The 10945-nt window shown below is 38.2% G+C and overlaps 2 protein-coding genes across 2 annotated transcripts; both read left to right on the plus strand.

Moving 5' to 3' along the window:
- Positions 1–108: 108 nt before the first annotated feature.
- On the plus strand, positions 109–4864 carry eif4ebp2 (eukaryotic translation initiation factor 4E binding protein 2). The gene is made up of 3 exons (XM_034681889.1): positions 109–449; positions 1747–1926; positions 2351–4864. Exons 1-3 carry the CDS (start codon positions 317–319, stop codon positions 2380–2382), a joined length of 345 nt encoding a protein of 114 aa, XP_034537780.1. The 5' UTR covers positions 109–316; the 3' UTR covers positions 2383–4864.
- Positions 4865–5753: 889 nt separating this feature from the next.
- Positions 5754–10160, plus strand: rps24 (ribosomal protein S24). The gene is made up of 6 exons (XM_034682488.1): positions 5754–5829; positions 6129–6232; positions 6924–6989; positions 7086–7295; positions 8434–8547; positions 10076–10160. Exons 1-6 carry the CDS (start codon positions 5769–5771, stop codon positions 10076–10078), a joined length of 558 nt encoding a protein of 185 aa, XP_034538379.1. The 5' UTR covers positions 5754–5768; the 3' UTR covers positions 10079–10160.
- Positions 10161–10945: the final 785 nt, after the last annotated feature.

Consider the following 10945-nt stretch of genomic DNA (forward strand, 5'->3'; position numbering starts at 1 on the left):
TTAAAGGAAAAACGAAAAAATAAATGTTTTTGATTTGTTGCTTGAAGTAAATAAAACATGACATGAGCACGCTGTAGCGCCATTGGCTGTTTAAAGGCTCGTCCTGTCGTCACATCCGGTCGAAGCTCGTCCTGTTTCCTGCCTTTGCGAGAGGGAGGGGACGGTGTTGACGGCCTGGGAGGACGAAAGGAGAGACAAGAAAGCTATAGGGAAGCTATTAGAAAGAGGGGAACGGCCCAGGTATCCACCGTCCGTCGGGATATAAACACCCCACATTTCTGTAGCTGCTGAAATTGTCACCGAATCGGCGCTGAAAATGTCTGCCACTCGTAGTCTTAGCAAGAGCAGGGCCATCCCGACCAGGACGGTGTTGATCAACGACGCAACGCAGCTACCTCATGACTATTGTACCACCCCTGGAGGCACTTTATTTTCTACCACTCCCGGAGGTAAGGGGATTCTTTCCACACCTTTTCTGGAGGACAATCAGCCACCTATGCTCTGCGGGCTTTCACCAAACCTGTGGCCTAGGCTGCCTTGTCATCCTGATCAAAACAAAAACAAAAGATAAGCCCCGCCCCCTTTGGTGTGCGTCCGCTACCTGATTGGCTGATTTGCAGCGCAGAGATTCTATTATCTATTTACAATTACATGTTCTGCAAGCAAAAACCCAACCACAATAGACAGGGTATAGGAACTAATACAACAGCTCCTCTTTACATCATTCTGTGTGTAATATTATTTGGAATACAACCAAGATCTATTTTATAACTACGTCCATTCCAAAGAAGAGCTACAATAAATCAATGAGGATGCGGCACAGAGATAAGATAATATAAGATATACTTTTTTTGTCCCCCGTTATGGGACATTCTTTTGTTACAACAGCTTACAACACGGGACAGGGGAATACAACAATGTACTAGCATAGTGAAAAAAAATATAATAACAATAATAATAGCAATGACGAGGGTAAAATATAATAAAGAAAATAAAAGAAAATAGAATAAAAGGACAAAAAAGTAAAAATAAAATAAAATATGGCAACTATTACAGATATATACACACTATGTGTACTATTTCAGAGAATATAAATGATAAGAGAGAAAAAAAATTCAGTCATGGTTAGTGGTTGGGTGAAGCTAGATTTTTATCAAACAACTGTGTTTACTTTTTTAATATCATAAAGACAACAGAAAGTACCCAGGAAACCATAAATTCTGCCAGGGTATGTAAACTTATGAGAACATCTGTACAATGTTACAAATGGAATTTTGATTAAATAGCAGAAATTACAGGCAGTATTCAGTATTCAGTAGTGAAAGGTTGACATGGTGTGATTATGGTTGGTAATGACAGATTAAGCAATTAATAAATAAATATGGGTATGTAATATGACCGTAAGTTGTAGTGATATGATAAAGCAGGAAAAAAAATAATGCAAAATTCCTCCCTGAAAAAGTTTGGACCAAACATTCATAGAACTTTTACTCAATTTATTGAACTTACTTTCCACCATAATTTACAAATAAATTCTTTAAAAATCCTACAATGTGATTTCCTGGATTTTTTTTCCTCATTTTGTCTCTCATAGTTGAAGTGTACCTCTGATGAAAATTACAGACCTCTCTCATCTTTCTAAGTAGGAGAACTTGCAAAATCAGTGGCTGACTAAATACTTTTTTGCCCCACTGTATATTTCCCGGGAAAGATTTATGAGTAATCCAGACTTCCTTTCTGTTGCAGGAACCCGGATCATCTATGACCGAAAGTTCCTGCTGGACAGGCGTAACTCTCCCATAGCCCAGACTCCCCCAGCTCACCTGCCTGTTATCCCTGGAGTAACCAGCCAACATGTCCTGAGCGAGAACCAGAAGAACGAAGCCAACAACCACATCAACAACCATGATGGCAAGCCCGCAACCGGTAAGACTTTAGATATGGCTTTAGAAACAAATTTATATAATGAAGAAGATTTACATTTTACAAACATATGAAAACACATGCATGTGCAATCCTTGATTTCCAGTGCAATATCTCAACAACCATGTGCAATGATTTATTATATAAAATATTTTCAGATCAGAAGAGCAGCTACCTGAAGTAGAATGAGGAACATGGAGCATTTTGTGAAGTTGTACAAAACAAACAAATAAACAAGAAAAAAAAAACAGCCACAGACAGTCCACATGCAAAAAACTACAAACAACATATATTGCACATTACCCATATTGCACATGTTCTGCATTACACTCAACGCATATCAGTGAAAAAGATAGAAACACAATAAAGCTATTGCACGTCCCCGTACATGTCTCAACACTTTGTCCTTTCTTCCTTTGTCTTCCAGGTGAGGATGCCCAGTTTGAAATGGACATCTAACAGTCTGGAACCTCACCAGCAGAAGCAAATGACCTGGCATAACCCGTGCCAGAGGCTTGGCTTGTAGAAACCAATGTTGTGAGCCCTCATGGCAGCCATCTTCTTTAGCTCTCTGTCTTGCTGCTGGATGTAATGTGTGTGTGTGTAAACCATTGAGAATTCAGTACATCATACATAACAGGTGCAACTCTGGAAGCTAGGTCTGTTTGTATTGGCTTCCACGGTTACCAGTCACTACCACACAGTTAGGGAGCGGGCCTGAATATTAATTACCCAGACACATTGTCCAATTAGTGGATTGCAGTGCTCATCTTACAGCTCTCTGCGTATCAGGATGAAAAACAGAGCTCACAGTAAAACTGATAGTCATCCAACATTAAGGGAGGAAGTTTGTACTAAGTGGTAATCTCTGGTATTGGCCTTAGAATCAGTCAAAAGCTTTGATATTCATCACAGTCTTTAGTTTGTAAGATCCTCGTAAGCATGTTTATTTAAGTGATTTTGTTTTTGAAAGTACTTGAAAAGCTCCACAATCTAATATTGGTTGTTTGGTCTGTTTAGTTTCCTGTGATGGTCTGTAAAGGGATACTGTGTTGTTTTTATTTTGCAATGAGGTGAAGATATCATGCCATTCCAACATTTAAGTAACCTGTAGTGGCGTTTTGTCATAAAAAACTCAAAGAATAATCAAAATGTCCAACTCAAACTTTAACTAAACATAATGATGCACTGTGGGGATGTGACGTTCGCAGGCAAAAGAAGTCCAATGTAAAAGTTCAGGGGTTTCCAATGGTTTATTTGAAGGCAAGCAAGCAAACAAAAAGAACAAAGAAAATCATGGTTCCTGCTGATAAATAATCAAATAGCTCCAACACTCAGCTCCCTAATTGTGCATAATATCACAATTACAAGTATCTTCAAAAAAGGAGCTACTCCTGCCACATTAAATATGAATCAGGAATATTCTACGTGTCCTGCATTAAACCTAACTATGTTGTCTCCTTGACGAACCTACAAGAAAAACAAGTTAGATAGAGAGAGAGATAGAAATATAGAAAGATAGAGTCAGTCCATGATGACAGATTGCTGCCTCCAGTAGCAAACAGAGCTTTGTTACAGGCCTCTCCAGAATAGGTTAAAAACGATCGAACAATAACACAAGAGTGTTTTGTTCTGAAAATGAACCATATGTTTAAATTTTTTTTTGGTGATCCAACACTCTTGAGACCTTGTTATGAATCTATTTACACATTTATCTCCTGTCAAGAGGAGTCAACAATCTCTCTCCATATTTGACGGTTACTTTTTGTCCTGGAAACAGATCTGTTTTCACAATTTCAACATCATTTCCAGTAAGACTTTGCAACATCTGCCAGGTGTTTTTACATATTCGTACCAGATCAACTTTTCAGATAATGTGGAAAAGGTTAATAACGAAATGTGATTTTTTTTTTTTGGGTGGACAAAAATAATTTGAAACTTGAACAAAACCAGATGTTTTATATGCATTTTATTTTGTAATACAGCTAGTGTTGAGGGGATTCGTTTGGATACAAGCACTGTCAAGCCTTTGGATTTGTTCCAAGTGTTAAGGAACTAGGATATATTATTTCAATGAGGCTTGACTCACGCTGACCCTCAATCATCAAATCTGTCCTCAGTGTCCTTAATCTGTTAAACATTACCTTTATTGCTCATGTGTCATGCCTGCCCATGCCTTACTTCACATCAATGCAGTACTAAGACTAGGTTCTTTGTTGTCAATTTGTACTTTCCAACAGATATTTATTTTTTCACTGCAACATTGAACAGGCTACATTGTACTCAGAAATTGAGCAAAGCAAATAGGTTTTGTTTCTATCCTAATTAATTTCTTCAAGAAGCAGCTGTGAAGTTTGAAAGTATGATGGCGTACATGTACTGTTTTGATTTCCAAGCTCAGATGGCGGTGTGGTTTAGAGTGCCACATGTTCCGGCAGCCCCAGTAATTTGTTGGGATTTTTTTACACCACAATCCTCAGCTAAATATACTCAGACCAAGAAACTGCTCTGAGCTGGGTAAATGAATCACCCAGGATCTCTTGTTTTTCATTTGTATGACTGGAGCCCCTGAATGGCTGAAATGATGTCTATCAAAGATTTTTGTTTTTTCTTCCTGGCTTTGTAATTCATTCTGGCTGTGTGTGCTGACCAACATGTTGAGGGGTTGCTTTGAACCAATTTTTTCATTGCACATTTTGAAGCAGTAAAACTCTTTCTATCCAGCATCATAATTCAAATTGCAGATTTATTTCAAATCAGTTTGGTTTGACAATGAGGGCTTAATATTGTGTGCTGAAAGAGATTTGAAACAAACTTACTGTAACTTTCTGTTCTGATTTTGAATAACTTTATTTCAGATGAAACTACAATGCCACTGGACATTGTTGCTGCAAGATCAATAAAGTTCTGTAACAAATAAAAAAAGGTGTTTTGTTTTTAATGCTGCTTTGATAATCATCTTACTTCCTGTAATGCCTTTTCAGTCTCAGCTACACCTGTGTATGCTGTGCAATAGAAACAATCCATCTATTATTGCACATCTTAAATGGAAGCATTCCTTCATCACAGTCACTCAAAAATAAAACCTCTTTGTACTCATTTTGTGTTATTGTACTCATGCATGTGCATGTGCTTGGCTTAAGGTGACAGGGCCTTTGCTGTCAGAGCCCCCCACTGTGGAACAGCCTGCCAGAGGAAATCAGACTTGCAGAGTCAGTCCCTCATTTTATTTCACTACTCAAGACACACTTTTATCCTAAAGCTTTTATTTTGTCAATTTACTTTTAATCTTTAACTTTTTACCTCTCTGCTTTTACTGTCAGTTTGCTTTTATTGCTTTGTTGCTTTTATAGTGCTTTTATTGTTCTTGTGAAGCACTTTGTTACTTGTATCAAAAAGTGTTATACAAATAGAGGTAGTACTCCTATTACTGTTAAGGTGGGTATGCAGCCATCTCCCAGACATTGATGCAACAAGCTTCGTTCGTCTTGAATATCACCATCCTTCGGTGTACATCCTACACTAAGGGTTCCTTACCAAGTAGGATAACTCCTAAGGACATAAACTGCCTGGGATCCCTCCTTTCACTGGCCAAAGTAATATGACAGAATGCAAATTTAAGGGATTTTATACCACTTAGGTTATCAAATCAGTTGTCTTGCTGAGTGACAGTGTTTCAATGTTATTTTTTTATCATTTGACAATTGACTAAATCTAAATACATAAGCTCTTGTTCATATTTCAAAATAAAATAAAAAAATCTAATTATACTATAGGACACACTGAACACATACTGAACATAGATACTGAATAGAACAAGTTGTAGTGGATCATGTGCTATTCAGATGTTAGAGGACGGACATCTAGTGGACTACAAAGGGACTGCTGAGTGGTGTTTTGATAGACGTCTGTTTACCCCGAATATGAGACCATTTACTCGACAGAGTTTCGTAAAAGTCTGTTTTAGACATTTTTGAAAGGAAGACAATTTTAATCATTGACATTTACGTCCATGGTTTAAATTATTTGTTAGCATGCACGCAAAATAACACATTTTGTGTCATAATAATTTAAGGGTTTACATAATAACTCTTATTCTGAGTCGTGTGCATGAGTTAATACCGAGTCATGTTGTCGACATCTTATATACATCAATTGAAAATAATTTTGACAAGCTTTCGAATTTTGTAAATGTTTGTGATCAGGCAAGACAGGGACGCGCCCACTGAATTTTCTGCAGGCATTAATCCGGGCACCAACCGGTCCTTCCTCCTTTTCTACGTCCCTGAGCAAGGCCGGCGTCAAAATGGTGAGTGTTGAGACAAAATTTCTAGTATAATCCTATCGTTATCGAAGCCATCCTTTAATCGATACACATTTCACGACCATTAAGTGATCGCGTATGTGTTCTTCTTAATAAAATGTTGATATTGATGTGGAACTTAAACATCTGACAGGAAATATAAAGCACCATCCTGATGCTAAGTTCCCTCACTGATGTCCATGTAAACGCTACACACACTATTCAACTGAAATAGTTTTTTCTACAGCTTCCAGTCTTTTTTTCTCGGGGTTTTTCAAATGGATATATCTCCCCTTTTATATGAATGAAGCCACATGAAAAATGGCACTTATTTGAAGCCATAAATAAGTCCAACTCCTAGCTCCTTGTGGCTAACGATAGCATAAGTGATAACCATGGCAGGGCCGTCATGTTTGGGGAACAAGCATGTTAAACAGCAACAGCCCTACTTAACACTGTAGATTAGAAACGAGGCTGTATTTAGGCCATGTGAGTTTAGAAGGATTCAGCTGTAGGAATAAATCAAAAAACCAGGTGGCAGAGAAGTTGACTGATAAAGTTGACAGATTCTACCTGCAGCATTATAGTATCATTAGATCAGGAGAGCCTGTGTTTTCAGTGATGAGACTAATAATGAAAAGCTGTGGTAAATAATGTCAGGTATTAAGCATCATGTCCAACTCTGTCTCCCTCTCAGAATGACACAGTAACAGTCAGGACCCGCAAGTTCATGACGAACAGGCTGCTTCAGAGGAAGCAAATGGTAAGCTCTTGAACCCCTCTGTCATATTTACTGCTCGTGTTAATGCTGTTCTCTTCCAGCAAACATGTGTCTCAAATGTATTTCTCTCTCTTGTAGGTCGTCGATGTCCTGCATCCCGGCAAAGCCACAGTCCCTAAGACTGAAATCAGGGAAAAGCTTGCCAAGATGTACAAGACCACACCTGATGTCGTGTTCGTGTTCGGCTTCAGGACTCAGTTTGGTGGCGGCAAGACAACAGGCTTTGCCATGGTGTACGACTCCCTAGACTACGCAAAGAAGAACGAGCCTAAGCACAGACTGGCCAGGGTAAGTAATGCGCCATTTGCCTGGTGTCTGTACCAGGGGTTCTCAAACTTTTCAGTTCGCAACCCCCAAAATATAGGTACCAAAGACTTGCGACCCCCCTCAAAGTGATTAAATGTTGTTTCATACTTCATTTAGCTGGTTTGCAGAAAATGAATCACCTACATGCACACCTGACTGTATCTCCTGTGGTGCTGTGAATTAACTTGCTGCTATTGATGCTTCTATTAGTTAATTGAGTTACCTTAACCTAATGAGTCATCAGGCAATAAAGAAAGACAGAAAATGAATGAAACATTTTAAAATTCTGCAAGATTTTACTGAAATGTAACTTTTTTCAATGTTTTTTTAGAATTTTAGATCATTTAAAAAAGAAAAACAATTCTGTAAGACATCCTGCGACCCCAAATTAGTGTCTCGTGAACCCCCAGGAGGTCCAGACCCACACTTTGGGAACCACTGGTCTACACAATCAGAGGGATTATTTCATGTGTTGGCAACCTGTTTGCATCGCTTTTATACAAATGCTGCAACAGAAAGCAACCAGCATGTCTTGCTGCTTCTGTATTATAGAAAAACCTTAGACCTGAAAGGAGTTGACGTAGATGACCTCCTTCTCTTAAAGTTATCAGTAACTGTAATTTATCCATTTAGCATGTATATGATAAGAAGTGTGGAGCAGAGCATCACCTCAAAGTGAGAAACCCTTAACAAACTTAGTCAAGTTTATTGTCTAGTACTTACAACACAGCTCTGATTGTTGTTTCATCAAGCCTTTTGTTTTTCAGTCAGATGCTCCACACTCTTTTTGGTGTAGATGCTCCAAAAATTATTTTTTGTTCATCATTGTCAAAGTCTATGTCGCAATGACTCAATGTAGATGGCTCAGATTCTCAAAGTATGCGTTTGTAGTTTCTCTGTTACAAGTTTCCCATGCGCTCTGACTGTCACTTGTCTGTATAAGGCAGTAGTACAGATCAATACATAGTTAAAGATGTGTCAAAAGGTTTACAATACAATGTGAGGGTTGGAATTAGTGCCCTCAAGGGTAAAACATTAACATACACATGATTGTAAGTGCAGCTCTGTTTTTGAGATCTATGTTGTAAGTGTTAACGCTTGTTTCTTTTTTCATCATCAGCACGGTCTCTATGAGAAGAAGAAGACTTCCAGGAAACAACGCAAGGAACGCAAGAACAGAATGAAGAAAGTACGAGGCATCAAGAAAGCCAGTGTGGGCGCTGCTGGCAAAAAGGTACTGTGATCACTTCCTGCACTCATGTAACCAAACACATTCCTGTCTACTCCTGGATCTGATCACAAACTGAAGTTTCCTGTGTGTTAGTATGATTTGAAATTATTATTGTCCTTATCAAAGCGGGTATAAGTAAAGACATCATGTAACTCTGTGTTCTTTATCCTTTCTTGATTTCCATTGCAAATATTCTTTCTCTCCCTGCTGATCTCTGTTTTTCACAACTCTTTTACTGTTTTAATTTCCTCCTGTCATCTTTCCAATTGTATCTAATGTTCTTCGGGAACTGTAGAAGGTAAATGTTGTTCATAAGTAGACTAATTGCAGTGTGCAGATAATCCAGGAGTGTTAGATACTATCTAACTCCTTCCTTTAAACCCTCACCTACCCATGTGAGAGCCGCAGTGTTAATGCTTCCCCCTCTGGATGAACACAATGCATCCATGATGCATTTGAAGTGAGAAGATTTGACCCCCCCTGGTTAATTCCCACCTGGTGATCCCTTTTCTAAATACTACTAATTTACCTGCTTGACCTGAAAGTGTTGCAGACCCTTTTTTAGAAAACCTAATGACAGTGTGATGAGACCCTGCAGCTTACAAAAGTCCTGATAAAGTCAGAACTAATCAGTGAACTGTCTTGGTTTAGTTTAATCCAAATAAAATCATGACTACTCATTCACCCCGTAGGTACATTTCCCTTAGGTCCCCTTGAATAGATCTAATGATTGATACCATAATGTCTAATTTGGTGTTGCTAGAAACAACCACTCTGAACTTTAAAGTTGATACTTTCTGTCAGAATTAATTTGGGGTTCATTCTGCTAATTCATTCAGAGCTCTCTCTGTTTCATGCTTCATTTTTCTCCATATTAATTCTTTTGTTTCATCTTTTGTTCTTGATTTTGCTTCCCATGGATTTCTTTTGCAGAAATGAGGTGTCAGTGTTCAGGTATAGCAGTAGAAAAAAAAGCATGGTGTGCCATTGTGTGTGCACATCCTATGCTAATAGACCTGAGCTGTGCCATGCATGTCACGCCCAACTCTTCCCCTGCAGTAACCCTCTTCCCTCTCTTTCCCATGTTGTGTTAAAACTCCATGTTTACAGGTTTCCCCTCTACCTCAGTCTTTTGAACTAGTTCTGCTAAAGTAGACAGATCCTTTAGGTTTTACCCACTCTGGCTTACATGTAAACATATAAGTGCTTTGAAATGCTTCAGATCTGTAGTTTATAGAAGCAGAAATGGGGTGAAGCATGTGGTGTGGATCTTAATTTTGTTAAGTGTGTTGAGTGTGAGGCAGCTGAACTAAAAGCCTGCTGATGTGTGAGTTACTCATGGAAGTTTGTTAAATTGTGTCGTCACTGTAAATAACAAAACTTCAAGTTGAAGATGTTTGGGTTGTTGTTGTCTAGACAATATTTTTTTCTAAACTTAAGTTGTCTCAGTCTACAGTCCAAAACCTAAATTAACCTTGTTGTCAGATTTAAAATTTGCAGCTGTATTGATTTTTCTATTCTCTCCCCACAGTGAGTCTGGACAGCCTGGGAGGGTCTCCGTGCTCAAGATGTTCTTGTATATTGTCATCAAATAAAAAATTTGGAAAAAACAGAAAGTCTTTGCACCTTTGATTCAATCTTCAGTTCAACTTCCATCTTTCTCAACCCGTGATGCAGGAGAAAAATCAGAAAGTATTTGAATAACCTTTTGATAGTTCTTTTTTTTTTATTTTTTTATTTTGAGATAGGAACATTCTGTGTTCCTCAATGCTCAGTATAAAACTTCTGGAGACAGTAGGGGTTCTGCTATCAAGCCTCCAGTAGAGGTGATAACAGAATGAACAGGTTAGTCAGCAAGATGTAAGTTGCGCAAACCCCAACGCCTTAGCTAGTATGATTCATTTTAATATAGTAATTCTGACCTGCCTTGTTTAGTAACACAGCGAGGCTGAATTATGATTGTGTTCACTTTATTATAGATGACGGTTGAAGTATCAGTCAAGCTTATTTATTGAATCTATTATTAGGGCTTATGAGTCATTTGTGTTTATAAGTAGCGAAGTGTTTCTGCATAAAATGACATGTTGCTTTTGTTGGTAGTTAAATACCTGCAACTCAAAGCAGCTATTATGGACATATGGCAGTTCATTTTATTTCTAAAGCATCTGATAGGATTTCTAACACTTGCATACTTAGTACACAGGTTTGTATTAATCATATTGGGCGACCAAATTGAACAAACTTAAACTCAAGTAGTCAGTGGTCTTGCAACCACAGTACTCCAAAGCAGCCATAAAGTTGATTTTGTTTATGTTTCAAAACAGGTCCATACCATTTTTCATGTACTGAGAACATTGTTGTTTTAGTTTTTCTTTACTGCTGAGCACATTTCTAGAAACTA

This window comes from Notolabrus celidotus, chromosome 4, assembly GCF_009762535.1.
Source record: "Notolabrus celidotus isolate fNotCel1 chromosome 4, fNotCel1.pri, whole genome shotgun sequence".
Lineage (NCBI taxonomy): Eukaryota > Metazoa > Chordata > Actinopteri > Labriformes > Labridae > Notolabrus > Notolabrus celidotus.

Coding starts and splice junctions, on each gene's coding strand:
- eif4ebp2 (XM_034681889.1), top strand. CDS start 317: ATGTCTGCCACTCGTAGTCTTAGCAAGAGCAGGGCCATCCCGACCAGG. Junction 450..1,746: donor ATTTTCTACCACTCCCGGAG/GTAAGGGGATTC, acceptor TTTCTGTTGCAG/GAACCCGGATCATCTATGAC. Junction 1,927..2,350: donor TGATGGCAAGCCCGCAACCG/GTAAGACTTTAG, acceptor TTTGTCTTCCAG/GTGAGGATGCCCAGTTTGAA.
- rps24 (XM_034682488.1), top strand. CDS start 5,769: ATGTTAGAGGACGGACATCTAGTGGACTACAAAGGGACTGCTGAGTGG. Junction 5,830..6,128: donor TGAGTGGTGTTTTGATAGAC/GTCTGTTTACCC, acceptor GTTTGTGATCAG/GCAAGACAGGGACGCGCCCA. Junction 7,296..8,433: donor CTAAGCACAGACTGGCCAGG/GTAAGTAATGCG, acceptor TTTCATCATCAG/CACGGTCTCTATGAGAAGAA.